This window comes from Callorhinus ursinus, unplaced genomic scaffold (assembly GCF_003265705.2).
Source record: "Callorhinus ursinus isolate GAN/ISIS: 27379988/994484 unplaced genomic scaffold, GSC_fseal_2.0 scaffold25, whole genome shotgun sequence".
In the NCBI taxonomy this organism is placed as follows: Eukaryota; Metazoa; Chordata; class Mammalia; order Carnivora; family Otariidae; genus Callorhinus; species Callorhinus ursinus.
In genome coordinates this window covers 40,391,412-40,418,455 of record NW_027397087.1, presented here as the reverse complement: position 1 = coordinate 40,418,455, position 27,044 = coordinate 40,391,412, and the positions used below count along the sequence as shown (strand labels likewise).

General features: G+C 35.6%; 1 protein-coding gene across 4 annotated transcripts in view; it reads right to left on the bottom strand.

Moving 5' to 3' along the window:
* The window catches only part of SCAPER (S-phase cyclin A associated protein in the ER), a 539,023-nt gene that overhangs the window by 398,444 nt on the left and 113,535 nt on the right, over positions 1-27,044 (bottom strand). For 3 of the 4 annotated variants that reach the window (XM_025883907.2, XM_025883908.2, XM_073877424.1), the window contains 6 exons: positions 14,001-14,263; positions 9,915-10,148; positions 5,252-5,422; positions 828-903; positions 479-596; positions 91-202 (listed from right to left, as the gene is read on the bottom strand). In XM_025883907.2, coding sequence (XP_025739692.1) covers positions 91-202; positions 479-596; positions 828-903; positions 5,252-5,422; positions 9,915-10,148; positions 14,001-14,263 — 974 coding nt within the window. The remainder of the gene's footprint in view (positions 1-90; positions 203-478; positions 597-827; positions 904-5,251; positions 5,423-9,914; positions 10,149-14,000; positions 14,264-27,044) is intronic. The other variant, XM_025883909.2, reaches the window with a different exon arrangement.

Below are 27,044 nucleotides of genomic sequence, written 5' to 3'. Positions count from 1 at the left end.
ACCAAAAAAAGAAAAAGAAAAAAACAGTCAAGTTAAAAATCAGCCCATCAATTTAAGGCTATCACAATTTTCTAAATATTAAAAACTCACCCTTTCTAATAATTTCTGAAGCTTTAATGTTTTCTCTTCACGTAACTTTTCCCTTAGCTGCTGTGCTTTCATTTGTTTTTCTTCATGTTTCTTCTTAGATTCTGCAATTGTTCTATGAACACAAACAAGTGGAGAGAAGACACAAATGTTTACATGATAAAGCCAAAAAAATATTTTCTTTAGTCTTCAACATTCCTAAAATAAATATAAAAAGTATACAAAACTAATTCTGGCCTAACATTTCAGGAAAACATTGTCACTTTTCAATGAATCTGTAACTATCTTGAGTAATGTGCCTTAAAATGTTGTTTAGCAACTCTATTTAGTAGCCAAGAGTAGCTAGTTTCCCTCCTGTGAAACATTTCACATTAATTTTCAAAGGCCAGACCTTTTACGAGATGGTGAGGAAAGTTTTTCATGCATGTGAATTCCATGGCCTGGAGGTCTAGCAGGTTCCTCCTCTACAATATCCCCCCATGATGTATTTTGGCGCCAAGTTTCACGAGCTGCCCAGAAAAAAGAAAACCACTGTAACTCTTTAAGCACATAGTTCTATAAAACCAACATTTGAGAACAAACTTTTAAAAGGCATCAGCATTTCCACTCGAAATTATTTATTTTATACATAAACTCCATTTAGTAAGATAATCTACTTTAAATCCTTCTAGCTACACACACACACACACACACACACACACACACACACACACACACACACACACACACACACAAAATACCTTCATAATCTGCAAGGACATCATTCCAGTCCATAGACATACCACAGAAAGATACACTCCCACTGCCCATGCTGGCCTAAAATGTAATAAGGAAAAGTGAAAAACAAATATTTGAACACAGTTATAACCTTAAAAAATGAACCGCAGATGTAATTTTCCTGTTACTAATACATTTAACAAACAGCTCAAAACCAGAAAAAAGCTATATGCCTTTTATAGTTACAATAATCACCAAAATATTATAGTCTATACATTTTAAGAGGAAGATAACCCTACTTTTCATTAACAGCAGAGACAAATCAAGTAAATTTAAAAGAAACATATTGGCCTCATACTATTACTACATAACTCTTGCTATATTCATAGTACACATGAGAAGAGCTCCAGATTATTCTCTGGGTATTAAAATTTAATAGAAAAATATTTGAAACATTTATAGTTACTTCCACTCTGTAAGAAGTCCCTCTTAGCAACATACATATCCTGAGTGCTTAGTGACAGCAAGGCATGTATCATTTACTTTTTATTAGTTGAACAGAAAAAAGTAAAATACCTTAGATTCTATTTCAAACTCTGCAATTAAAATCAAGTAATGCTCTTACTTTTTCGAAGATTCAATTTATCGATTTGTAAAATGAGAACATCAACTTTCAACTTGTCAACTGAATTATATATAAAAAAACTTTGTTAAGGTAAAGTACTAAAGGAAGATTTCCTATTGTTTTTGCATCAACTCTTAAGTCCTTCTGGCCCTATGAATTTTATTTCTAAATGTAGTTTTTTGAACAATTATGTTAAAAATTCTAAAAGGTCACAGAAGAACCCAAGGTAGCGGTGAAGTAGGAGGACCCTAGGCTCATCTCATCCCAGGAACACAACTAGGTAACTATCAAATCATCCCCCAGAAATCAGCCTATAGACTTGACAGGACAAACTCTACAACTAAAGGGAGAGAAGAGGTCACACTGAAGAAAGTAGGAAGTACAGAGACATGGTTTAGGGAAGAAATGGATCAGATCGCAGGTACTGCAGAGGGGAGGGAGCCCTGGTCACAGGGAAGGGTGAGAGAGAGCGACAAGCACACAGGGGGATACAAAAGGAGAACGTTTCCCCAAAGCCTTTGGTTTGGAAAATGAGAGGGGCTGAATTCTGTGAGTTCTTGCAACCAGCAGGGCTTAAAGATTTGGAGTTTTAAAAGTCAGGAGCTTGGCTGGGATAGAGCCCAGAGCGCACAGCCCTGCTCCTGGAGAAAAGGTAGGCAAAAAACCAGGGGCAGACAGTGTGGAAATAGTAATCTGAAGAACACCTGGGGCACACAGTAGGGAGATTATTCGCTATTCAAAGAGCATGTCGCTGAGATGCAGCGCAGTGTTCAGAGAGATGACTCTCTGGGAACAAAAGAGCTAAATGGAGCCATTTCTCTCCCCCATCCCTCAGCATAAACACAGAGCCATCTGAGGGAAGCAGCTTAGCACCAACACTGGCTGCCTAATTTGCTTACATCAAGCCCCATACCCCTGCACTCTGGCCGAACTGTATTTGTCAGTCAAGCTTGCCTTAGTCCCAGCATGGAGGGCCCCTCCCCACAGAAGATCAGCATAAACCCCTGCCCATATCACATCTCCTGACCAGAGAGTTCTGCAAGGCTCAGTTCTGGTAGAGCTGGTGTCAGGTATCAATTCACAAGCACACCAGAGCACATCTGGTTAAAACTCAACACATTCAGACCAGGGATCAAACACTGCCCCCAGCAGGCAAGGAGAGCCTCTGCAGACAACTGGCCTGAAGGACAGAGCAGCCAAAACACAACAGCACAGCACACACTGCACATACCAGAGACACTCCATGAAGTTCCAGACCCAAGGCACTACATGACCTCTTCTTCAGAAGGCCATTACTTTCAGGAGAAGGAGACAACTGGCTTTTTTTAACATAGGAAAGAGGGCAGAGACTTAGAAAAATTGCCAAGATGGAGAAATTTATCCCAAATGAAAGAACAAGATAAGGCCACGGCCAGAGATCTAAGCAAAACAGATAAAAGTAACATGCCTGATGGAGAATTTAAAGCAATAATAAGGATACTCACTGGGCTTAAGAAAAGAATAGAAGACATCAGTGAGACCCTTACAACAGAGATAAACAGGTTTAAAAAAAGAATCAATCAGAGATGAAGAATGAAATAAGTGAGATGGGAAACAGACTTGATGCAATGAACAGCGGGCAGAGGGAATGAATTAGTGACCTCAAAGATAAAATAATGGACAATAATGAAGCCAAACAAAAGAGAAAGAAGAATTATGCAACACAAGAATAGATTTAGGAACTCAGTGACTCCATCAAATGGAAAAACATCTGTTATTATAGGAGTCCCAGAAGAAGAAGAGAGAGAAAAAGGGGCAGAAAATTTATTTCAAGAAATAATAGCAGAAAACTTCCCTAATCTGGGAAGGAAACAGACATCCAAATCCAGGAGGCACAGAGAACTCCAATCAAAATCAACAAAAGCAGGCCAACACCAAGACATACTGTAATTAAATTTGCAAAATACAGTGATAAAGAAAAAAAATCTCAAAAGCAGCAGGACAAAAGAAGTCCTTAACTTACAAGGGAAAACCATAAGGCTAGCTAGAGATTTCTCAACAGAAACCTAGCAAGCCAGAAGGCAGTGGCATGCTATAGTCAACGTGCTAAATGGAAAAAATCTATAGCCAAGAATACTCTATCCAACAAGGCTATAATTTAGAAGAAGAGATAAAGAGTTTCTCAAACAAATGAAAACTAAATCAGTTCATGACCTCTAAACCAGCCCTGCAAGAATTATTAAAGGGGACTCTTCCAGTGCAAAGAAGAGACCAAAAGTGACAAAGACAAGAAAGGATCAGAGAAAATGTCCAGAAACAACAAGTAATAAAATGGCAATAAATATGTATCTATCAATAATTACTTTGAATGTAAATGGACCAAACACTCCAATCAAAAGAAATAGAGTGTCAGAATGGATTAAAAAAAACACAAAAGCCTTCTATATGCTGCCTACAAGAGACTCATTTTAGACCTAAAGACACTTGCAGGTTCAAAGTGAGGTGGTGGAAAAACATTATCACACAATACTTAATAAGACAAACTAGACGTTTTTTCTTGTATTATTTTTATCTTTTGGTATCAGTGTAGTACCGGCCTCATGGAATGATTCTGAATGTGTTCCCTCTATTCCATTATTTATAAGATTTTGACAAAGATCGTCATTAAATTTTTTTTTTAATGTTTGGTAGAATTCACCAATGAAACCATGTGGTCCTGGGCTTTTCTCTGCTCAAGGATTTCGGATTCCCAATTCAACTTTCATTCTTGTCATTGGTCTAAGAAGATTTCTTACTTTCTGGATTCAAGATTCATGATTCAATCTTGGTAACTTGTGGGTTTTAGGAATTGCCTGTTTTTTTTCTAAGTTATCTGATTTGTTAGTATATAATTTTTTATAGTAATCGATTATCATCTGTTGTATTGTTTTCTCTTCCATTTCTCATTTTGGTTTTTGAGTCTTCTCTTTTTTTTTCTTTGTTAATATAGTTAAAGCACTGCCAATTTTGTTTCTTTTGGGGGGGAAGTGGTCATGACTTTCAATGTTATATGATTGTTTATTCTGGTCTCTATTGTATTTCTTTCTGATTTTCTTTGTTATTTCCCTCCTCTACTAAATCTCAGCTAAGTTTCTTCTTTTTCTACTCCTTGTGGTGTAATGTTAAGTTGTTTACTTCAACTTTTTCTTAATGCAAATGTTTATAGCATAAATTTCACTCTAACACCTGCTTTTACTGCATCCCATAGGTTTTGGAACATACTGTTTTCTTTTTCTTTTGTTTTGAGATATATTTTGATTTGCTATTTGATTTTATTTGGCCCATTGCTTGTGCAGTAGTGTGTTAATATTTACATGGTAGATTTTCCAACTTTGTTTTATTGTTGATCTTTAGTTTTATACCATTGTGGACAGAAAATATACTTGGCATGATCTCAGTCTTCTTAAATTTCTAATATTTGTTATGTCTCTTTTTATGTGATTTAGCCAGGGGATTCTTCTGTGTGTACTTAAAGAAAATGTGTTTTCTACTTTTCTTGGATGGAATATTTTATATATATCTCTTAGAACATGTGTTCTGCAGTATGCTTCAAGTAAAAAATGTTCTTTTTGGAAAAAATATACCTTAAACTGAGGGTACTCATTTAAAGTAAAGCATATCAGAGGCAGGGGGGATGAAATAGGTGATGGGGATTAAGAGTACACTTACCATGATGAGCAATGAACAATGGAAAGAACTGTTGAATCACTATATTGTACACCTGACACTAATATAATACTGTATGTTAACTACAGTGGAATTAAAAATAACTTAACAAAAAATAAAATTAAAAAAAAAGCTCACAGAAAAATCACTGTCGTTGTCAGTTTCAATATTAATATCATTGTTTTCTTCTGCTTCAATTTCTCTGGTTAACTGCTCCTCTTCAGCAATAGCACTAGCAATGGCTTCTTCATTGGCCTTTTCTAGACGATCTGCTAGCTCCTCTTTTTTAGCAAGAACTTCTGCCATGGACTATAAAATTAAAAATAAACAAAAGAATCATCAGTTGAGTGGAAAGTTAAGTAATCACTTCTTTCTTTATGTTCTAATGACACACTCAACAGTATACAAAAAGTAGCACTGATCTGGAATTATAAAAAGTGGGGTTCAGTATAGGTTCAACCACATGCTACCTGTGTGACTTGGATACTTCTTAAAACCAAGAGCATATATTGTATTCCCAAAATGGTACAATAATCCATGACTTACCTTCTTTATCAGTCTGCTCTGTATGAGAAACTGTGAATTTATACAAATAACAGGTATTATGAATGTCAAAGTATGAATTTAATTTGAGGGCCAAAATTCAAAACAGTTGTGGATCAAATATCTTTAAAACAAAAGAAAAAAATATATATAAAAGGAACACAAAAGATTTTATTCTGTAATGGTGATGTTACTTTCTGAACATAGAGATCTAACTTAAAAATATGCATTAGAAAAAAATACAAATAATATGCATCCAAATCATTAACTAATAAATCCATATGATAAGCTAAAAATGTATACTAGAAACTCTAAGGTAAACACTGAAATAACAAATGACTAATAAGCCAACAAAGGAGATAAAATGGAATTATTAAACATAATGAATCCAAAAGAAGGGAGAAAGAGAATAAAAAGGGAGTGAAGAACAGATGAGTCAAAGAGAAAACAAATCGTAGGATGGTATATTTAAAGGAACCATATCAATAATCAACAGTTTAGACTGGTATAGTCTAAATACCTCAATTAATAGAGATTGTCAAATGGGATAAAAAGCAAGATCCAAACACATGCTGCCCAAAAGAAACTCAACTGAAATATCACAATATAAACAGATTACAAGTGAAAGTGCTACAATGCTAACACTAATTGAAAGAAAACTGAAGTAGTAATATCAGACACAGATTTCAGAGCAAAAATATCAGGAGGGATAAGAAAGGTCATTTAATAATGATAAAAGGGTTAATTCATCAAAAAGACAAAACATATCTATTTATGGACTTAATAACAGAGATTCAAAATACATGAAGCAGAAATGGATCGAACTGCAAAAGTAAATAAACTTAAGGGGAATGTAAAAAGGTGCTGCCGGTTTGGAAAACAGTCAGATAATTCCTCAAAAAGGTGGAATGTAAAGTTACCATATGACCCAACAATTCCACTCCTATGTATTTACCCCGAAGAAATGAAACCATATATCCACCAAAAACATACATACAAATATTTAAAGCAGCATAATTTACAACAGCCAAAAAAAAGGAGACAGCCCAAATGTCCTTCAGCTGATAAATGGATAACATGTGGCATATCCATATAATGGAATATTATTTGGCCACAAAAAGGAATGAAGGCTAAAACATCAATGAACCTTGAAAGCACCATGCCCAGTGAAAGAAGCCAGTCACAAAAGACCACATATATATTCCATTTCAATGAAATGTTCAGAACAGATAAATCTACAGAGACAGAAAGCAGATCTGTGGTTATCTAGGGTAGAAAGGGAGTGACTGTCAATGGGTACTGGGTTTCTTTTTGTAGTGGTGAAAGTGTCCTAAAACTGATCATGGTGATTGCTGCACAACTCTGTGAACATACTGAAAAATATCAAATTGTAAAATTTAAATGGGTAAATTGTATGTCATGTACATTTTATCTCAATAAAGTTGTATTAAAAAAAAGAAACAGTTTCACAGTTATATTCAGAGATTTCAATACCCCTTCCTCAACTGATAGAACATGTATTGAAAAAGCATGGATCTAAGAGACCTGAACAATACTCTCAACAAAACTGACCTCTAGGTATCTTTGTAGAAGAAATGAAAACATATGTTCAAAACAAAGACAAACATTCATGGTGCCATTATTCATAATAGAGAAACTGGAAATGACTCAAACATCTGTCCACAACTGAATGCATGAACATTCTGTGTGGCTGAACATACTGTGTCACATGCATACAGCAGAATACTCCTAAAGACAGTAAAAGAATGAACTATTAGTACACGCAACTACATGGATAAACCTCAAAATAATTATGCTGAGTAAAAGAAGCCAAACAAAAGATTATACTACTCCATTTACATAAAGTTCTGAAAATGCCAATCAATATAAAATGAGAGCATAACAGTGATGACCTGGGAAGGAAATACCAGAAAGGACAGAAAGGATGGATTACTAAGGGAAATCTGAAAACTTTTGGAGGAAATCATTATGTTCATTTTCTTGATTGTAGTGATGTTTTTATAGGTATAAACACATTAAAATTTTAACAATTTATATAGTTTAGATATCTGAAGTTTACTGAAAATCAATTATATCTCAATAGAGGTATTAAAATATGCAAATGCTTGAGCCCCAACTCTAACTGAATTGGTCTGGAGTGGAGCTGGGCACCGGTATCTTTATTAATGCTTTCCCTTTCCTCTCCCCCCTCCACCTCCCCTCTTGATAATCTGCCCCACCAAAACACAAAAGATTGCCCCTGGGGAATAGGACAGGGGGAGGGAGTTTAGATGAGAGACTAATTCTTTGCATTATAAACTTTTTCTCTATAAACCCTAGAATATTAACAAACTGTTGTTAATGTGCAACAAAGACCTTACAACTTAAGAACAATTTAAAATCCAAATATTAAAGTTGAATATATATAACTTTGCAGAAAGTTCTCACGTGAGCCTATTTGCTCTCCCAATTTTATCTTCCCCAGAGTACATTTCTATTTAGTCTCTGAAGACCTGAAAAGGTTTTAATGTAGTAGTAGAACTTAGGGATGAAGTAATGATTCAATAATCCATATACAACTTTTAGTATTTTCACAATGTGAAATTCAAATAAATATCTATATATATCATTTTTTTAATTTCCAAATTTTCATTAAAATTTGAAATTTTAGTAAATCTAAAAACATAGATCCACTGTAGCTAGGTTTTATATTAGCACATTTTTACAATAGTGGCAAAACTTGACCTTAAATAGAAAGGTTCTAACAGTCATTTTTTTACCAAAATTTCTGTTAAATAAGAGAACTGCAGAATTTTTACCTTTAACCAGCTACATGACAATACTGTATTAAGAAAGAAAAGAAAACAGTTCTCTCATCACTGTAGCAATTCTCTATAATCCCCCACTGAGAACCTAAACAAAGAGGTACATATCTAGAGCAAGCCAAAGACTTATCTCTGCCAAGGCAAATCCAAAAACAAAATTTTTTTAAATCTTAGTTTAGTTAAAATTCCTCTAACAACTCTTAAGAATATATTAACATTCATATTTAAAGCAGAGTATGTAAAGTATGTAAATCTGATCCTTAAAATAACCAAGAGTTTTTAATATTCTACCACAAGATTATTTACATATGTGATCAAAATAAAATGGATGAAAGAATTTTTAAATACTTATTTAATGCTTATTTAAGTACAGGATCTTTTTCCTCTTTTGAAATTTGATTCTCACAGAATCAATTCACAAAATAAATAATTTAATATGATAACTAGCTATGAAAATAAAAAATATAAAAATGATCAATTGCTATCTATCCCATACATTAAGTTTAGTATTTATATGACCATAATTATATTCAAACTTTTAAAAACAGTCACACTAAAAGAGCCAAGTTAAAATACAATTTGCTCTTTATTCCTTATTTTAAAAATTTAAATGTTTTTCTTATTACTATAACCCTTATTTTCCCCTTAACCCTTATCAAGTTTCATCTATATCTAATGTTATTATGTCTACAAAATGTAAAATTAGTCTAATACCATCTGTTGATAGCATCTTTCAGCATGATGAGGCATTAACTTTTGAAGAAAACTATAGTATACAGTAGCCATTTAAAAAATAAAATTTGAGTAATTTTTCTCAACAAATGTTTATATGTGCCTACTTCTTTGGAAAGTTACTTTTAAATTAGAATGACCCATTCTGGATTAACCTCAGGTCAAGTATCTTAATACTAAAATGGGAAACAGAAAGACATGAGGACAAATAAGTAGTCATCCAAAAACATAAACCTGTAATTCCAAATCAACGCATTTTTAAAGGTTCTGCAACGGGAATGGTGAATAAATTTCATCTTAAAGACCAACACCAAGCAAATGATAGAGGCTATTTAAAGTACTAACAAGAGAATTTTTAAAAGTCCAGTAGGCATCCATCAGAGTGCTAGATGCTGCATGGAAGACTTTATTATTACTGGTTTAGTTTCTTAATGCCAGACTAAAGAACATTTGATCAAATCACAAAATGAATGATTTTAGCAATAGTTATTTAACTTGGACAGTCTCATTTTCTTCCTCTACGAAACAAGAAGAATCTTAACTATATCAAAAGCTTGCTCTAAGAATAAAACGTTAAAATGAAATAACACATATAAAATGCTTTATAAAGTATAAAATAATACACAACATAATTTATTTTTATTATTAGGGTTTATGCCCTTTTAATATATTTACTCAGAATTCTGATAAGTTGTTCTTACCAAGTTAGCAGCACTCACATTTGAAATATCTGAAGGGTCCATTTCACTTTCTATCCTTGCTTTCTCTGCTGAAAACATGTCATTTGCTTGCAAAGGAGGTGTGTCAGCTTGCTGAGTAATTGAAACACACTCTGTATCAATGTGAACAGCAGGTATTTCAGAAGTTCGCACAGAACTGTCTTGTAAAGTACTAGTGCCAGAGTTCTTGACATCATCCAATGTACTCACTGTGAACTAACAAACATATTTACAGAATGAATCAGAGATAATAAAAAATACTCACAAACTACTCTATTCTAGAAAAACTGATTATAATAAACCTATCAACTAAAACAGTAGTTTACTGGCTGACAGACAACTCATTCGTCCTTTTTTATGTTTCAAGTTTAAAAAAAAAGAAACATTAAGCAGCAATAAATTTTATTTGCACACCTACTATGCATAGGGCACTGTCTGAAATGTTTTATGAAATAAAGCTATATTATAATTACATTTTATTTTAGTAGGCTGATTCTTGATATTTCATATAGCTCACAAAAGAAATTCTTGTCACAAGTATAATACTTTGTCTTATATTCAAATAACTATAAAGGTATTTACATGGTTTTTCCAAAAGCTGTCTATTATCAAATGAAGGCACTTTTCACCAAAATATACACTTTGAGGCATTTTATTCAAAACATGACACTTGCTCTCTTTAAATAACATTAACAAACCTTAAAGTATCTTTCGTGTAAAATCACATGGTACACAATACCAATTCTCAGATCTAAAAGAGAAATACACCATAAAAAGTATAGTGTACCTGAGCACGAAGTCGCATTCATTATGTAATTCCTATCTAGATTTCCATATCCTCCCTATTACCGTTTAGGAATATTTAACACATAACTAACAGAAATAGGAAAATTAAGTCAAACAAAATATTGTCTTAGGCCAAATACATATCCATTTTTTTAACTTTCCAATTTAGTAAATAGAAACAAGTTTTTATTTTCACATTATAACAGAGTACAGAGAGAACGCTGCTGTGTTTTCCAATTACATTCGGAGTAATGAGCTACAAGTAGAATTAAAATCTAAAATTGTGAATTTAAAATCCACTCACAACACTATTTAAATACCATTACATAAACATTGCAGTAGCTATAAAACTCCCATTTTGATTATTTATATAAATATTAAACTTTGTCAAGTCTTATAAACTACTTTAAAAATCCTACTATTGGTCAAACTTAAAGTGTCTCGAAGTGTTGATTTTAGTGTATTATTTAAGTTGTAACACATTGTTTATATTACTATCGCCGTTACCTATACATTAGTCAACATAGTTTATAATCTTCTTGGCAATATTTATATTAGCATTACTGATGTTTACAATATAGTCAACCCTGTTTGTTAAAAAATCAATATCATTTATACAACAAAATCAAAGCTAAACTATAAAGTAATGTTGAAAAAATATACAAATATGCTAATTCCATTTTTAGAATGACAGTGGAAAAAACAAATGTTATCAATTAGCTTGGACACCAATAGCAATGAACTTTTTATATTGAAATATTTTAGCAATACTTTAATTACTCAAAAGCTGTATGTATGGATTATCCCTAAAATCCCAAATCACGTAAATTTATTCATTACACAAAACCAATGTAATTATTACATTGTTAAATTTTATAGCTAAAATATATGTTAGCAAAAAGTGATTTTGGGCGCCTGGGTGGCTCAGTTGGTTGAGCGACTGCCTTCGGCTCAGGTCATGATCCCGGAGTCCCGGGATCGAGTTCCACATCGGGCTCCCTGTTCAGCAGGGAGTCTGTTTCTCCCTCTGACCCTACCCCCTCTCATGCTCTCTCTCTCTCATTCTCTCTCTCTCTCTCAAATAAATAAATAAAATCTTTTAAAAAAAAGTGATTTTTTTTTCTGTTGTCTTTGTTGTTATTACTGGTTTTCCTCTTTCTTTTCTTTACTGGACAAAATGGAAAAATTCACACAAAAAGAAAGAACAGGAGGTAGTACTCACTGCCAGAGATTTAATCAATACAGACCTAAGTAAGATGTCTGAAGTAGAATTTAAAACAATGATTATAAAGATACAGGCTGGGCTTGAAAAAAGCATAGAAGACACTGGAGAATCCCTTACCATAGAGATAAAAGAACTAAAATCTAGTCAGGCCAAAATTAAAAATGCTATTACCAAGACGCGGTCCCAAGTAGAGGCCATAAAAATGAGGATGAATGAAGCTGAACTATATGCTAAGTGATATAAAAAGATTTCTTGGGGCACCTGGGTAGTTCAGAGGGTTAAGTGTCTGACTCTTGATCTCGGTTCAGGTCATGATCTCAGTTCAGGTCATGATCTCAGGATCATGAGATCAAGCCCTATGTGGGGCTCTGTGCTCAGCGGGGAGTCTGCCTGAGATTCTCTCCTTCTCCCTCTGCCCCTCCCCCCCATGTGCACAGGCTCGCTCTAATAAATAAATAAATCTAAAAAAAAAAGAAAACCAATTTTAAAAAAGAGAGAGAGATTTCTTCATCAAGTTTAACATTAAAAGGTTTCTTAAAGGCATATCCAACAAAAGTACTGATTATTTCCTATGCGTTTAGGACTTGCTCCAGAATGTGGGAATTTTTTTTTTTAAGATTTTATTTATTTTATTTGACAGAGAGAGAGAGACGGTGAGAGAGGGAACACAAGCAGGGGGAGTGGGAGAGGGAGAAGCAGGCTTCCTGCTGAGCAGGGAGCCCGATGCGGGGCTCCATCCCAGGACCCTGCGATCATGATCTGAGCCGAAGGCAGACATTTAACGAATGAGCTACCCAGGCACCCCATAATGTGGGAAATTAAAAGGCAACATAAGATACTGTTCACAAGGAGCTTCCAATCTCACGTAGGCATATATACATTAAAGAGTTACAGAACATCAGGAACAATGTACAATTAAGAGCCATTATCATCATTAAGAAGAAAAACATGGAAGTTGAGTACAGTTTCCAATAAAAATAAATATCCTAGAGGTAAAGAGAGAAAACTTTAAAAAGCAGATACTATTCTAAAGTGAGAAATATTGTAACTATTCTTCAACTTTTATACTTAGCTCCTGTGTCATATCAAAGAATATCTCTTATATTTCATTTTACATAAAATTATACTAGTTGAACATGAATCTCTATGTAAACAAATACCTGAAAAATTCATTCATCAAATAAGGAAAATAAATTTCAAATGGACTAATAGCAAAAATACCTAGAATATCAGCTTTAAAGAACTGTATTAAATATTAGGAAATTATTCTACACTTGAATTGCAGGGCATAAAAGGAGAGCAAGTCCAAAAGATCCTTTCTTTCATCACCATTTTTAATAACACTCCAAATGAAGCAGTAGGATACCACTTAAAAGAAGTAATCAACAAACTTGGGCAAACTAATATCCTATGCCTCTAAATGCCCTCTAAGGGCAATCACTTTATTTCTGTGAAAAATGCATAAGCTAACTTGGATAATGAACTAACTGAAAAACATTCTACAAAAAAATAAATGCAATGTATTCTTCAAAAACATTAACAGTGAAAGACAAAAATAACCTGAAAACCTGTCCCAGGTGAAAGATGTTTAAAAAAGAAAAGGCTAAATACAATGTGCGATTCTAGATTGGATCCTGGCTCAGGGAAAAAATTCTATAAGGAAATTACTGGGACATGAATATGAATTATAAATTAAATGAAAACACTATATAGATGCTAAATTCCCTGAATTCTACAATTAAAATGGTTAAGTAAGAGTTTCTTTATTCCTTGGAGATTATTTAAGTGAATGGTTATGATGTTTGCATATTACTCTCAAATGTTTAGCATACAATATGTGTTTGTGATATATTGATATAGAGAGAAAAGAAAAAAATGAGGCAAATGTTAATCTGTGAATCTAGGTAAAGGGTATAGGAGGGTTCATTGTTCATTCATGTAACTTTTCTACAGATCTGAGATATTTCACAATAGAAAGTTAAGTACGAAAATAAGACATTCCAGCATATACACATCTTTTATAAAAAGGCAATAAAAGGATTTTCAGAATGTACTACCTGGGTTCTTTCAGCAAGAGGATGGTCACAAGAGTATAAGGAGTCTTTGGACCGAGATTCTATAGTATCAGAAGGTCCATCTCCAGCAAATTCACCTTTCCGTATGCTTTCATCAGGTAGAAGATGTATATTTTCTTTATCACTGTCATCCTTTGACCTTAATGTTTCTGTTGCTACTGAAACTTTTGTCATCACTGCTGTTGATCGTGAACGAACAGGCCTTCCTCTTTGAACAGTCTCCCATCCTTCAGGATCTTTCCGTTCTATGCAGTTGAGGGAAGGAAATAAATCAAGATTTCTTTAGATGATATTTTCAAAAATCTATAAAATAAAAACATTTTACAATCTAATTCCCATTAAATGTAACTAATATATAAACATGACACTAATTATCGTGCCAGGCATAATGTGTGCATGTGCATGTGTAATATCTAATACAACTACACTGTAGGGTAGGTATAATTTTCCCTATTTTACAAATGACAAAACTGAGATTCAGATTAAGACTGATATAAGGCCACAGAGTCAGAAATAATAAACATTTATACAGTGTATACTATATGCTAACATTGTTCCAAGTGTTTTACACAGAATAACTCCTAATCTTCACAACAACCCTTGTAATACCAGAACTATCATCCCAAATTTGTCATTGGTAAAATCTATCATTTGTCATTTCATTTACCCCATTTGTCATTCAGAAAAATGAGACAAAGAGAGATTAAGTAACTTCCCAAGGTTGCACACCCAGAAAAGGTAAAGCCAAGATGCAAGTCCAGACAAATTGGTTCTGGTGTCCATGTCCCATTGGTTACATAAAAACTGCCTCTCTATCTTTCAAAATCCAAACATAGGCCTACCTCCAAAGTCTGAGATTTTTTCCTCTATCCTAGTACTAATGACATACATTTGGCTTAAAAAAACCTATTAAGACTATAGACTATTAATTGAAGGAATCCTAGAGGATCTAATCCAATATTTCACCACACATACAAGGAAACTGAGGACCTGCATCCAAAGTTTACACAGCAAAATATCCTAAAATGAATAAGAATCTTCCACTGAAATGTTTCAAAATGTCACAGGCTGAGGTATATATGTTTACAGTGATGTATATAGCTACAATTTTTAAATTTTATAGGCTAATTGTACTCTTTCAAAATTAATACAAAGACTTCCAGTTCTGGCCAAGATGGAGTAGCCCACCGTCATCTCCAGGTCCTCCTTCTTACAAGAGAAAGCCTTGGACAAAACACATAAAATAAACTTAGGAAGATTTTAAGAGACAGAAAGAAGTACAAGGATTGCCAAGAGACCCTGAGACTTAAAAAGCGGCACAGCAGTGAGTTCTCTAGGTTTCCTTATTATACTCCAGACAGGACGCCATACAAACCTCCAACCCCGGAGGACCAACAGGCATAAACAAACTAAGCATGAGCAAAACCTGTTTTGCCAAGCCAAAGGACAAGGAAAAGAAAAGCCTAACAAAACAGAAAATCTTTTTGAAGATATTCACTCTATTCCAGTCGAAGATCAGTGGAAATCCTGTGCCTATGGTTTCAATAGGGTAAGCAGGGACCTGAAGTTCCACTGCCAACTACCAGAAGCAGATAGTGGTCCAATTCCCCCACCAAAGTAGTGTCAGCAAAGTTGAATGGTGAGTTGAACTTCCACCTCCAACTGGCATTGACAGAATTAAATAAGACAGCAGAAACTGGAGTTGTTCATCACTCCACTTTCCCACACCCTTACTGTCAGTGTGGCCCAGTGGGTAGATGAACCTCCATAACCCACTGAGCAGAAATGAGACTGAATGAGGCAGTAGAAGTCAGAGCTGGTAGAAAGTGGTCCTCCCTACCCCAGGGTCAGCAGGGCCAAATGGTGAACACAGCCTCCACTTCCATTCAGCATCAAAGGCAGAGTGTGAAATAGGGACTAGTCAACATTCTGTTCTCCCCGTCCACCAATATCAGCAGATACCTGTAGGAAGCTGAGTTTCCACCCAACCAACATTAATACAACAAAATTAAGTGGTGGAAGGCAGATTTACTTGGCACTTGGATCTCCCTGCCCCTTACCATGATATCAACAGGGCCAAGCAGGGAGCTAAGATTCCACCTCACTCTACAGCAACAAGATGGCGTGAGTTGTCCTCCCTTCACTTTGCCCCTCCATAGTTCAGGGGGACCCAAAGAAGAGATGAGCTTATACCACCAGGAGGAGCCAAGGAGATGGTAAAAGGTGGTGCCCCAATTTTGCTGGGAAAGTGTCACTGGGAAAAAGAACAGAGTTTCAGGGACCTGTGGGCCAATAATAAAAGAGGTAATGTGTGTCATCAGAGTCCCAGAAGGAGAGGAGAGAGAGTGTAGAACTAAAGAAGTATGTGAAGAAAGAATGGCTGAAAATGAGCCAAGCTTAATGAAAGACATAAAACTACAGATTCAAGAAATTAGGAAATATATCCCACCAAGCCCAGGCTAAGACACATAATTAAACCATTGAAAAAAAGAAAAAAGAAAAATTATTGAGAGCAGCCATAGGGAAAAATATATTATCCACAGAGCAACATAAATTCTAATGACAGCAAATTTCTCATATGAAATATTGCTGGCTAGGAGGAAGTGACACATTTTTCAGGGACTGAAAGAATGTCAATTGCAAATTCTATATCCAGTGAAAATATCCCTCAGGAATGAAAAGTAAATAAAGGCATTCTCAGATGAAGGAAAAACTAAAAGAACATATCAGTGGCAAACCTGCCATTGAAGAATGGCTAAAGGAAGCTCCCTAAAGAAAAATGAATAAGAGAAGGTGGTTTAAAACAAATCAAACAGGGAATACTGAAATGAGTAAAAATGGAGGTAAATAGAATAAACTATTCTTCTCATTTTCTTGAATCATGTTTGAAAGTAAAACAAAAAATTAAAACACCATTTGATGTAGGAAACAATATAATTAAGACAATTACATATAGAAGTAGCAAGAATAAAGGGAAACAATTAGAAGGTTTCTACATTTCACTCATGGTGGTAAACATCAAAGCCAGTAGAGTATGATAACTTAACATATGTACAATGAGTACCTAAGACAACAACTATAAAAAAAAAAACCTGTACAATAAAATATACTCCAAAACACCATAAATATGTCAACATGGAATCATAAATAAATGGTCGTTACCCATAAGAAAGCAAAAAAAGGGAAACAGTAGAAAAAGAAACAAAGAAAACAGAAAAATAATAAAATGACATGCATACATCCTACCCTAACATATCAATAATTACCCTTAATTATAAAAGGTCTAAATATACCAAATGATAAAGACTAGCACAGTATATTTAAAAATACAATTAAGTTATATGTTATCTACAAGAAATTCACTTAAATACAAGGTCATAGGTAAATTCAAAGTGAAAGTATAGAAAAAGATGCACCATGCAAATATTAGTAAGGAAAGCAGTAGTTATATTAATATCAGATATAGTAGACTTCAGAGCAAAGAAAACCACTAAAGAAATAAAGATACATTATATAATGATAAAAGCATTCCACAATGAAGATATACATCCCTGAACTCATATATACCAAACAGAAACTCAAGATACACAGAGAAAAAACTGATAAGGCTGAAAGGAAAAATACACAGTTATATCTGGGGATTTCTAACTCACTCCCAGGAACTGACAGAACTAGATAAAAAAATCAGCAAGTATATAGAACTGAACATACAATCAACCAACTTGAAATAATAGCATATACAGAACAGTCTACTCAACAACAGTAAAAAAAATTTTTTCAAATATATACAAAACATTCAGTATGATAGACCATAAAACTTCTATGGACAAATTCTGCAGTAAATACAAACTACCAAAACTCAACCAAGATGAAACAGACTATCTGAATAGTCTCATAATTATTATAGAAACTGAATTTGTACTTTAAAAGCTCCCCCCCAAAAATCTCCAGCCCCAGATATTTTCTCTGGCAATTTCTACAAAACACTTTTAAAAGGATTAATAATTTTACACAAACTGAAAATTGAAAGAAAGAAAACTGAAAGGAGAGAATACTCCCCAAGTTATAAGCCTAGTTTTACCTTAATACAAAAACACACAAAGACAGTACATAAAAATAAAACTAAATAACAATATTTCTCATGAACTTAAATGTAAAAATCATCAACAAAATATCAGCATATCAAATCTAGCAATGTATAGAAAGAATTACAAACCATGACCAAGTGGAATTAATTTCAGGTATGCAAACCTGGTTCAACATTCAAAAAATCAATGCAATCCACGACTGTCAACAGACTAAACAAGGAAAATCATATGATCTTATCAACTGATATGAAAAAGTATTTCATAAACTCTAATACCCATTCAAGAGAAAAACTCATTAAACTATAATACAGGGGAACTTACTCAACTTGATAAAAAGTATCTACAGAAAGCCTACAGCTAGGGGCACCTGGGTGGCTCAATGCTAATGTATCTGCCTTGTCTCAGGTCAGGATCTCAGGGTACTGGTGCTGAGCCTGGAGTCAGGCTCCCTGCTTAGCGGAAGTCTGCTTCTCCTCCCTCTCCCTCTGCCCCTAGCCCCGCTCATGCTCTCTCCCTCTCAAATGAATAAATAAAATCTTAAAAAGAAAAAAAATAAAGCAAAGAAATGAAACTGTCCCTAATTTCAGATGATATGATTGTCTACAGAGAAAACCCTGGGGCGGGGGGGGGAGAAAGAAAACCCCAGGGAATACACATAAAATATCCAGAATTATTCATAAATTCAGTAAAGTTGTAGGATATAGGTCCAGGCACAAATCCACTGCATTTGTATATACTAACAGTGAACATGTAGAAACTGAAATTAAAAACAATTTACAATTACACTGGGGTGCCTAGGTGGCTCACTCAGTTAAGCATCTCCTTCAGCTCAAGTCATGATCCCAGGGTCCTGGGATCCAGCCCTACATCTGGCTCCCTGCTCATTGGGCAGTCCCCTTTTCCCTCTCCCTCTACCCCTTCCCTCCACTTTTGCTCTCTCTCTCAAAAATCTTTAAAAAAAATTTACAATTACACTGAAGAAAATGAAATATTTAGTAATAAATCTAACAAAAAAGGTATAGTATGTGTATCCTAAAAATTAAAAAGGCTGATAAAAAAAGACCTAATAAATGGAAATACATATCATGTTCATTAGAAAATAAATGTTGATTAGAAAATTCAGCATAGTAAAAATGTTGGTTCTAAATGATCAACAGTTCTAATATAATTTCTATCAAAATCCCAGCAACATTTTTTTAGATATTAGAGAAGCTTATTCTAAAATTTACATAGAAAGACATGGACTAAAATAGCTAAAAACAATTTTTAAGGAGAAGAATAAAGTAAAAGCAATTACTCTATTCAATATAAGGCTTACCACAGAGCAAGAGTAATCAAGACAGTACAGTATGCGTGGAACAACAGAACACAGATCAATGAAATAGAATACAAAACCCAGAAATATATCCACACAAATATGTCCAACTGATTTCTGAAAAAATTTAAAAAGAGAATATTAACAAATGGTGGTGGAGCAATAAGACATTCATAGGCAAAATGTAAACCTCCATCTAAAACTCACACTTCACCCAAAAATTGACTCAAAATGTGTCACTAATTTAAGATGTAAAATTATAAAACCTTAGGAAAAACAAAACAAAAAATATCTTTTGAATGTGCTAGACAAATGAGTTCTTATACTTGACACCAAAAGCATGATCCATAAACAGAAGGCCTAATGGACCTCATCAAAATTGAAAATTTTCCCCTGCAACAAACTCTATCAAGAGAATGAAAAGATAAACAGTCTAACAAAGAACTAATGTCTAGAATATATAAATAATGCTCAAAATTCAACAGTAATATTACAAACAATACAAGTAGAAAATGGGCAAAAGAAGTGAACAAACATTACACTGAAGGGTATATACAAATGACAAATAAGTACACAAAAGATGTTCAACATCACTAGCCATTGGAGAAATGCAAATTAAAAACTGCAATGAGATATCACAATATACCTATCAGAATAGCTAAATAAAATATAGTAAAAAACACTGGTGGAATCCATGGCTAGAAGGGTGTTAAGTTAAGGGTATGAGATGTCTTTTTTTTCTTTCCAGTTCCACTGAGATATAATTGACATATAACATATTAGTTTAAGGTACAACATACTGTTTGATATATGTATATATCAAGAAATGATTACTGAAATAAGTTTAATTAATATCCAGCACCTCATCCAGTTACAAATATTTTTTTCTTGAGATAAGAACGTCTAAGTTTACTCTCTTAGCAACTTTCAAATATATATATACCACATGTTCTTTATCCAAATATTCTTTATCTCATGGATCAAGGGGCACTGAAATTGTTTCTATGTTTTGACTATTGTAAATAATCTTGCTATGAACAAGTACAGGTATCTTTTCAAGGTAGTGTTTTCATTTCTTTTGGATATATACCCAGAGGTGGGATTGCTGGATCATATGGCAGTTCTATTTTAATTTTTTGAGGAAACTCCATACTGTTTTCCATACTGGCTGTAACAATTTACACATATATATGCATATGTGTATATATATATATATACATATATATATATATACACACACACACACACACACACACCACATCTTCCTTATCCATTCATCAGTGAATGGACATTTCTCTTCTAAATATATATAAAGAGGAAACAGGCAAGACAGTGGAGCAATAGGGAACCCTGTTTCAACTGGTCCCCTGAATTTAGCAGGATATCTACCAAACCATTCTGAACACACATGACATTAGCATGAGATGTAAGAATATATATCTGGATCTCTACAAGCAGAAAAACTCCAAAGGTGGTGAGGTAGGAAAGGCAGAGTCTGTGGGCAGATCTCGGAGGATAAGCAGAAGAGGGAGGGAGCCAACATAAGCTGGCTCCCGGAAAGTGATATAACACCAGAGCGCAAAAGGGTCCTGCCCTGGGGACCAGGCAAAAACTCGAAGAGCATTAGCGGCCACGGAAAGGCTTTAGAGCAGTGCTCAGACAGGATCCACCGACTGGGAACAGCTCCCAGTTTTAGAAGCACAAAAGGCAGAGACACACCCGGGTCCTGGGGTCAAACTCTGGGAGAGTTTCTGCGGGCATGACCACCGAGGGAGGCTGAAGTTTTCAGCAGCACATACAGAAACAGAGACTGTGTGTCCTGGAGGGCTCAGTGAAGAGCAGACTGCATTTCTCCGCTCTCGGGCAGAGGTTTGGGTGTGGCCATTTTTGCTCTGACTCTCAGAAGAAACTCTGAAGGTCCTAGGAGAAGAAAAGCTCAAAAAACTGCTTTCCACTGAGCCCAGCTCCACCCCCACACAGGGGGAAGGGCAACTCTGTGCACACAGGGTTAACTGAGAAACAGTGGGGCAGGTCCCTCCCCCAGAAGACAGGCTGGAAGAACAAGAGGTCGACAACCCTAGAGTCTCTATAAAATGGGTGCATCTTGTTTGGGTCGTGGTTAATACCGTGCACACCTCAACCACCCCTCAACAGAATGACTAGGAGGATGAACTCCCAATAAAGAAAAGAACCAGAGACAATGGCCTCTGCCACAGACCTAATGGATATAGATATAAGCAAGATGTCAGAGAAAGACTTCAGAGTAGCAATTATGAAGCCGATATCTAGGCTTGAGGAAAATATTAGCAACAATACAGAATCTCTAAGGGCAGAAATGAGATCTAATCAGGCCGAACTTAAAAATGCTAAGAGTGAGATGCAGTCTAAATTAGATACCCTAACAGGTAAATGAGGCAGAAGAACAAATTAGTGAGATAGAAGATAAGATGATAGAAAGGAAGGAGGCTGAGGATAACTGGGATACACACCTAGAAGCCCATGAGAACAGAATTAGAGAAATCAAACATTCAAATATCAGAATTCATGAGATCCCTGAGGGGGTGGAGAGAAAGGACTAGAATGTATGTTTGAGCAAATCGTAGCTGAGAACTTGCTAATCTGGGGAAGGAAACAAGCATTTGTGTCCAATAGGCAGACAGGACCCCTCCAAGATCAGTAAGAACAGACCAACATCCCGGGACATAATAGCAAAGTTTGCAAATCTGAGAGCCAAGGAAACTATCCTGAGAGAAGCTAGGAGGAAGCTATTTCTTACATACAGAGGGAGGAACATTAGAATAACATCAGACCTGTCCACAGAGACCTGGCAAGCCAGGAAAGGCTGGCAAGATATATTCTGTGTACTAAATGAGAAGAACATGCAGCCAAGAATACTTTATCCAGCAAGGCTGTCATTAAGAATGGATGGAGAGACAAGGAGCTTCCAGGACAGGCAGAAACTAAAAGAATATGTGACCACCAAGCTGGCCCTGCAAGAAATATTAACAGGGCTTCTATAAAAAATGAAAGAACCCAAGAGTAATAGAGACCAGAAATTTAAAGAGACAATCTACAGAAACAGGGACTTCACAGGCAATATAATGGCAATAAAATCATCTTTCAATAGTCACTCTCAAATGAACGGCCTAAATGCTCCCATGAAATGGCACAGGGTTGAAGAATGGATAAAAAGAAACCACCCTTCCATAGCTGTCTGTAAGAGACTCATTTTGAAACTAAAGATACCTCCAAATTGAAAATGAGGGGATGGAGAACCATTTATCATGCCAATGGTCCTCAAAAGAAAGCTGGGGTAGCAATTCTCCGATGAGACAAATTAGATTTTAAACTAAAGACTGCAGTAAGAGATGTAGAGGGACACTATCTCATACTTAAAGAGTCTATCCAACAAGAAGATCTAACAATTGTAAATATCTATGCCCCCAACATGAGACCATCCAACTGTCAACCAAAATAAAGAACCATATTGATAATAATATATTAATAGGAGATTTTAACACTCCACTCTCAGCATTGGACAGATCATCTAAGCAGAAGATCAACAAAGAAACAGCTCTGAAAGACACACTGGACCAGATGGACTTCATAGATATATACAAAACATTCCACCCTAAAACAACAGAATACTCATTCTTCTCAAGTGCACACGCAACCTTCTCCAGAATAGGCCACACACTGGGTCACAAATCAGGTCTCAACCAATACCAAAAGACTGAGATTATTCCCTGCATATTCTCAGACCATAATGCTTTAAAACTGGAACTCAATCACAAGAAAACATTTGGAAATATTCAAACACTTGGAAGCTAAAGACCACTCTGCTCAAGAATGTTTGGGTCAACCAGGAAATCAAAGAACTTAAACAATTCATGGAAACCAATGAGAACAAAAACACATTGTCCAAAACCTATGGGATAAGGGGAGTCGTAAGGGGGAAATACATAGCCGTTTAAGCCTCACTCAAAAAAATAGAAAAATCCCGAATTCACCAACTAACTCTACACCTTAAAGAACTAGAGAAAAAGCAACAAATGATGCCTAAGCCATGCATCAGAAGAGAAATAATTAAGATTAGAGCAGAGATCAATGAATTAGAAACCAGAAACACAGTAGATCAGATCAACAAAACTTGCTGGTTCTTTGAAAGAATTAATAAGATCGATAAACCACTGGCCAGACTTATCCAAAAGAAAAGAGAAAGGACCCAAATTAATAAATTAAGATTGAAAGGGGAGAGATCACAACTAACACCAAGGAAATAGAAACAATTATTAGAAATTTTTATCAACTATATGCCAATAAGCTGAGCAACCTGGATGAAATGGACGCCTTTCTGGAAACCTATAAACTCCCAAGACTGAAACAGGAGGAAACTGACAACTTGAATAGGCCAATAACCAGTAACGATATTGAAGTAGTGATCAAAAACTTCCCAAAAAACAAGAGTCCAGGGCCTGATGGATTCCCTGGGGAATTCTACCAAACATTCAAAGAAGAAATAATACCTATTCTACTGAAGCTGTTTCAAAAAATAGAAACAGAAGGAAAGCTTCCAGACTCATTCTATGAGGCCAGCATTACCTTAATCCCTAAACCAGGCAAAGACCCCATCAAAAAGGAGAATTTCAGACCGATATTCCTGATGAGTATGGATTCCAAAATCCTCAACAAAATCCTAGCTAATAGGATCCAACAATACATTAAAAGAAGCATCCACCACAACCAAGTGAGATTTATCCCCCGGATGCAAGGGTCGTTCAACATTTGCAAATCAATCAATGTGATAGAACACCTTAATAAGAGGAGTGAGAAGAACCATATGGTCCTCTTAATTGATGCAGAAAAAGCATCTGACAAAATACAGCATCCTTTCCTGATTAAAACTCTTCAGAGTATACAGATAGAGGGAACATTCCTCAAGTTCACAAAATCCATCTATGAAAAACCCACAATGAATATCATCCTCAATGGGAAAAAGCTGAGAGCCTTTCCCTTAAGATCAGGAACACGCCAAGAATGCCCACTCTCACCACTATTTCAACATAGTACTAGAAGTCCTAGCAACAGCAATCAGACAACAAAAAGAAATAAAAGGTATTCAAATTGGCAAAGAAGAAGTCAAACTCTCTCTCTTCGCAGATAACATGATACTTTATGTGGAAAACCCAAAAGACTCCACCCCCAAATTACTAGAACTCATACAGCAATTCAGTAATTGTGAAGGACACAAAATCAATGCACAGAAATCAGTTGCTTTTTTGAACACTAACAATGCAACTGTAGAAAGAGAAATTAGACAAACGATTCCACTTAAATTGGACCAAAAACCATAAGGTATCTCAGAATAAACCTAACCAAAGAGGTAAAGGATCTATACTCTAGGAACTACAGAAGACTCATGAAAGAAATTGAAGACACAAAAAGATGGAAAAAACATTCCATGCTCATGGATCAGAAGAATAAACATTGTTAAAATGTCAATGTTGGGGTGCCTGGGTGGTTCAGTTGTTAAGCATCTGCCTTTGACTCAGGTCATGATCCCAGGGTCCTGGGATCGAACCCCATGTCAGGCTCCCTGCTCAGCAGGAAGCCTGCTTCTCCCTCTTCCACTCCCCCTGTTTGTGTTCCCTCTCTCGCTGTATCTCTGTCAAATAAATAAATAAAATCTTTAAAAAATAAAAAATAAAATGTCTATGTTGCCCAGAGCAATCTACATATTCAATGCAATCCCTTTCAAAAGACCATCAACATTTTTCACAGAGCTGGAACAAACAATCCTAAAATTTGTATGGAACCAGAAAAGACCCCAAATCGCCAAGGAAATTTGAAAAAGAAAAACAAAGCTGCGGGCACCATGTTGCCTGACTTCATGCTATATTACAAAGCTGTGATCACCAAGACAGCATGGTGTTGGCACAAAAAACAGACACATAGATCAGTGGAACAGAACAGTCTCCAGAAATGGACCCTCAACTCTATGGTCAAATAATTTTCAACAAACCAGGAAAAAATATCTAATGGAAAAAAGTCTCTTCAATAAATGGTGCTGGGGAAATTGGACAGCTACATACAGAAGAATGAAACTCGACCACTCTCTTATACCATACACAAAGATAAACTCAAAATGGATGAAAGACCTCAATGTGAGACAGGAATCCATCAAAATCCTAGAGGAAAACATAGGCAGTTACCTCTTCGACATCAGCCACAGCAACTTCTTTCAAGACATGTCTCCAAAGGCAAGGGAAACAAAAGCAAAAATAAGCTTATTTTTGGGACTTCATTAAGATAAAAAGCTTCTGCACAGCAAAGGAAACAGTCAACAAAACAAAGAGGCAACCCACGGAATGGAAGAAGGTATCTGCAAATGACAGTACAGATAAAGGGCTGGTATCCAAGATATATAAAGGACTTCTCAAACTCAACACCCACACAACAAATAATCAAGTCAAAAAATGGGCAGAAGACCTGAACAGACACTTCTCCAAAGAAGATATACAAATGGCTAACAGACACATGAAAAATGTTCAACATCATTAGCCATCAGGGAAATTCAAATCAAAACCACACTGAGGTACCACCTTACACCAGTTAGACTGACAAAAATTAACAAGTCAGGAAGCAACAATTGTTGGCGAGGATGTGGAGAAAGGGGAACCCTCTTACACTCTTGGTGGAAATGCAAGCTGGTGTTACAGCCACTCCGGAAAACAATATGGAGGTTCCTCAAGACATTAAAAATACAGCTACCTTATGACCCAGCAATTGCGCTACTAGGTATTTATTCCAAAGACACAGATGTAGTGACAAGAAGGGGCACATGCACCCCGATGTTCATAGCATCAATGTCCACAAAAGCCAAACTGTGGAAAGAGCCAAGATGCCCTTCAACAGATGAATGGATAAAGAAGATGTGGTTCATATATACAATGGAATGTTATTCAGAATACCCACCATTTACAACAACATGGAGGGAACTGAAGGGGATTATGCTAAGTGAAATAAGTCAAGCAAAGAAGGACAATTATCATATGGTTTCACTTATTTGTGGAACATAAGGAATAGCACGGAGGACATTAGGAGAAGGAAGGGAAAAATGAAGAGGGGGATCAGAGAGGGAGACAAACCATGAGAGGCTATGGACTCTGGGAAACAAACTGAGGGTTTCAGAGAGGAGGGGTGTGGGGGGATGGAGTAGCCAGGTGATGGGTATTAAAGAGGCACATGTTGTAATGAGCACTGGGTGTTATACGCAACTAATAAATCACTGAACACTACATAAAAAAACTAATGATGTACCGTATGGTGGCTAACTTAACATAATTAAAAATAAATAAATAAATAAATATATAAATGAGAGGGGTCGCCACCATCACCACCACATCCATATCGTCATGCCAAAGCACAAGTTCTCCGAGGATGAGACCTGTGAAGGCTGCTCTAATGCAGCCAGTCAGGTGCTCAACAAGCTCAACAAGGAGTTGAGTTTGACACTGACATGCCCAACAAGAAGGTTTGCATCAACTCTGAGCACAGTGTGGACACTGTTGGAGACCCTGGGGAAAACAGGCAAGGCTATTTCCTACCTCAGCCCCAGGAAGC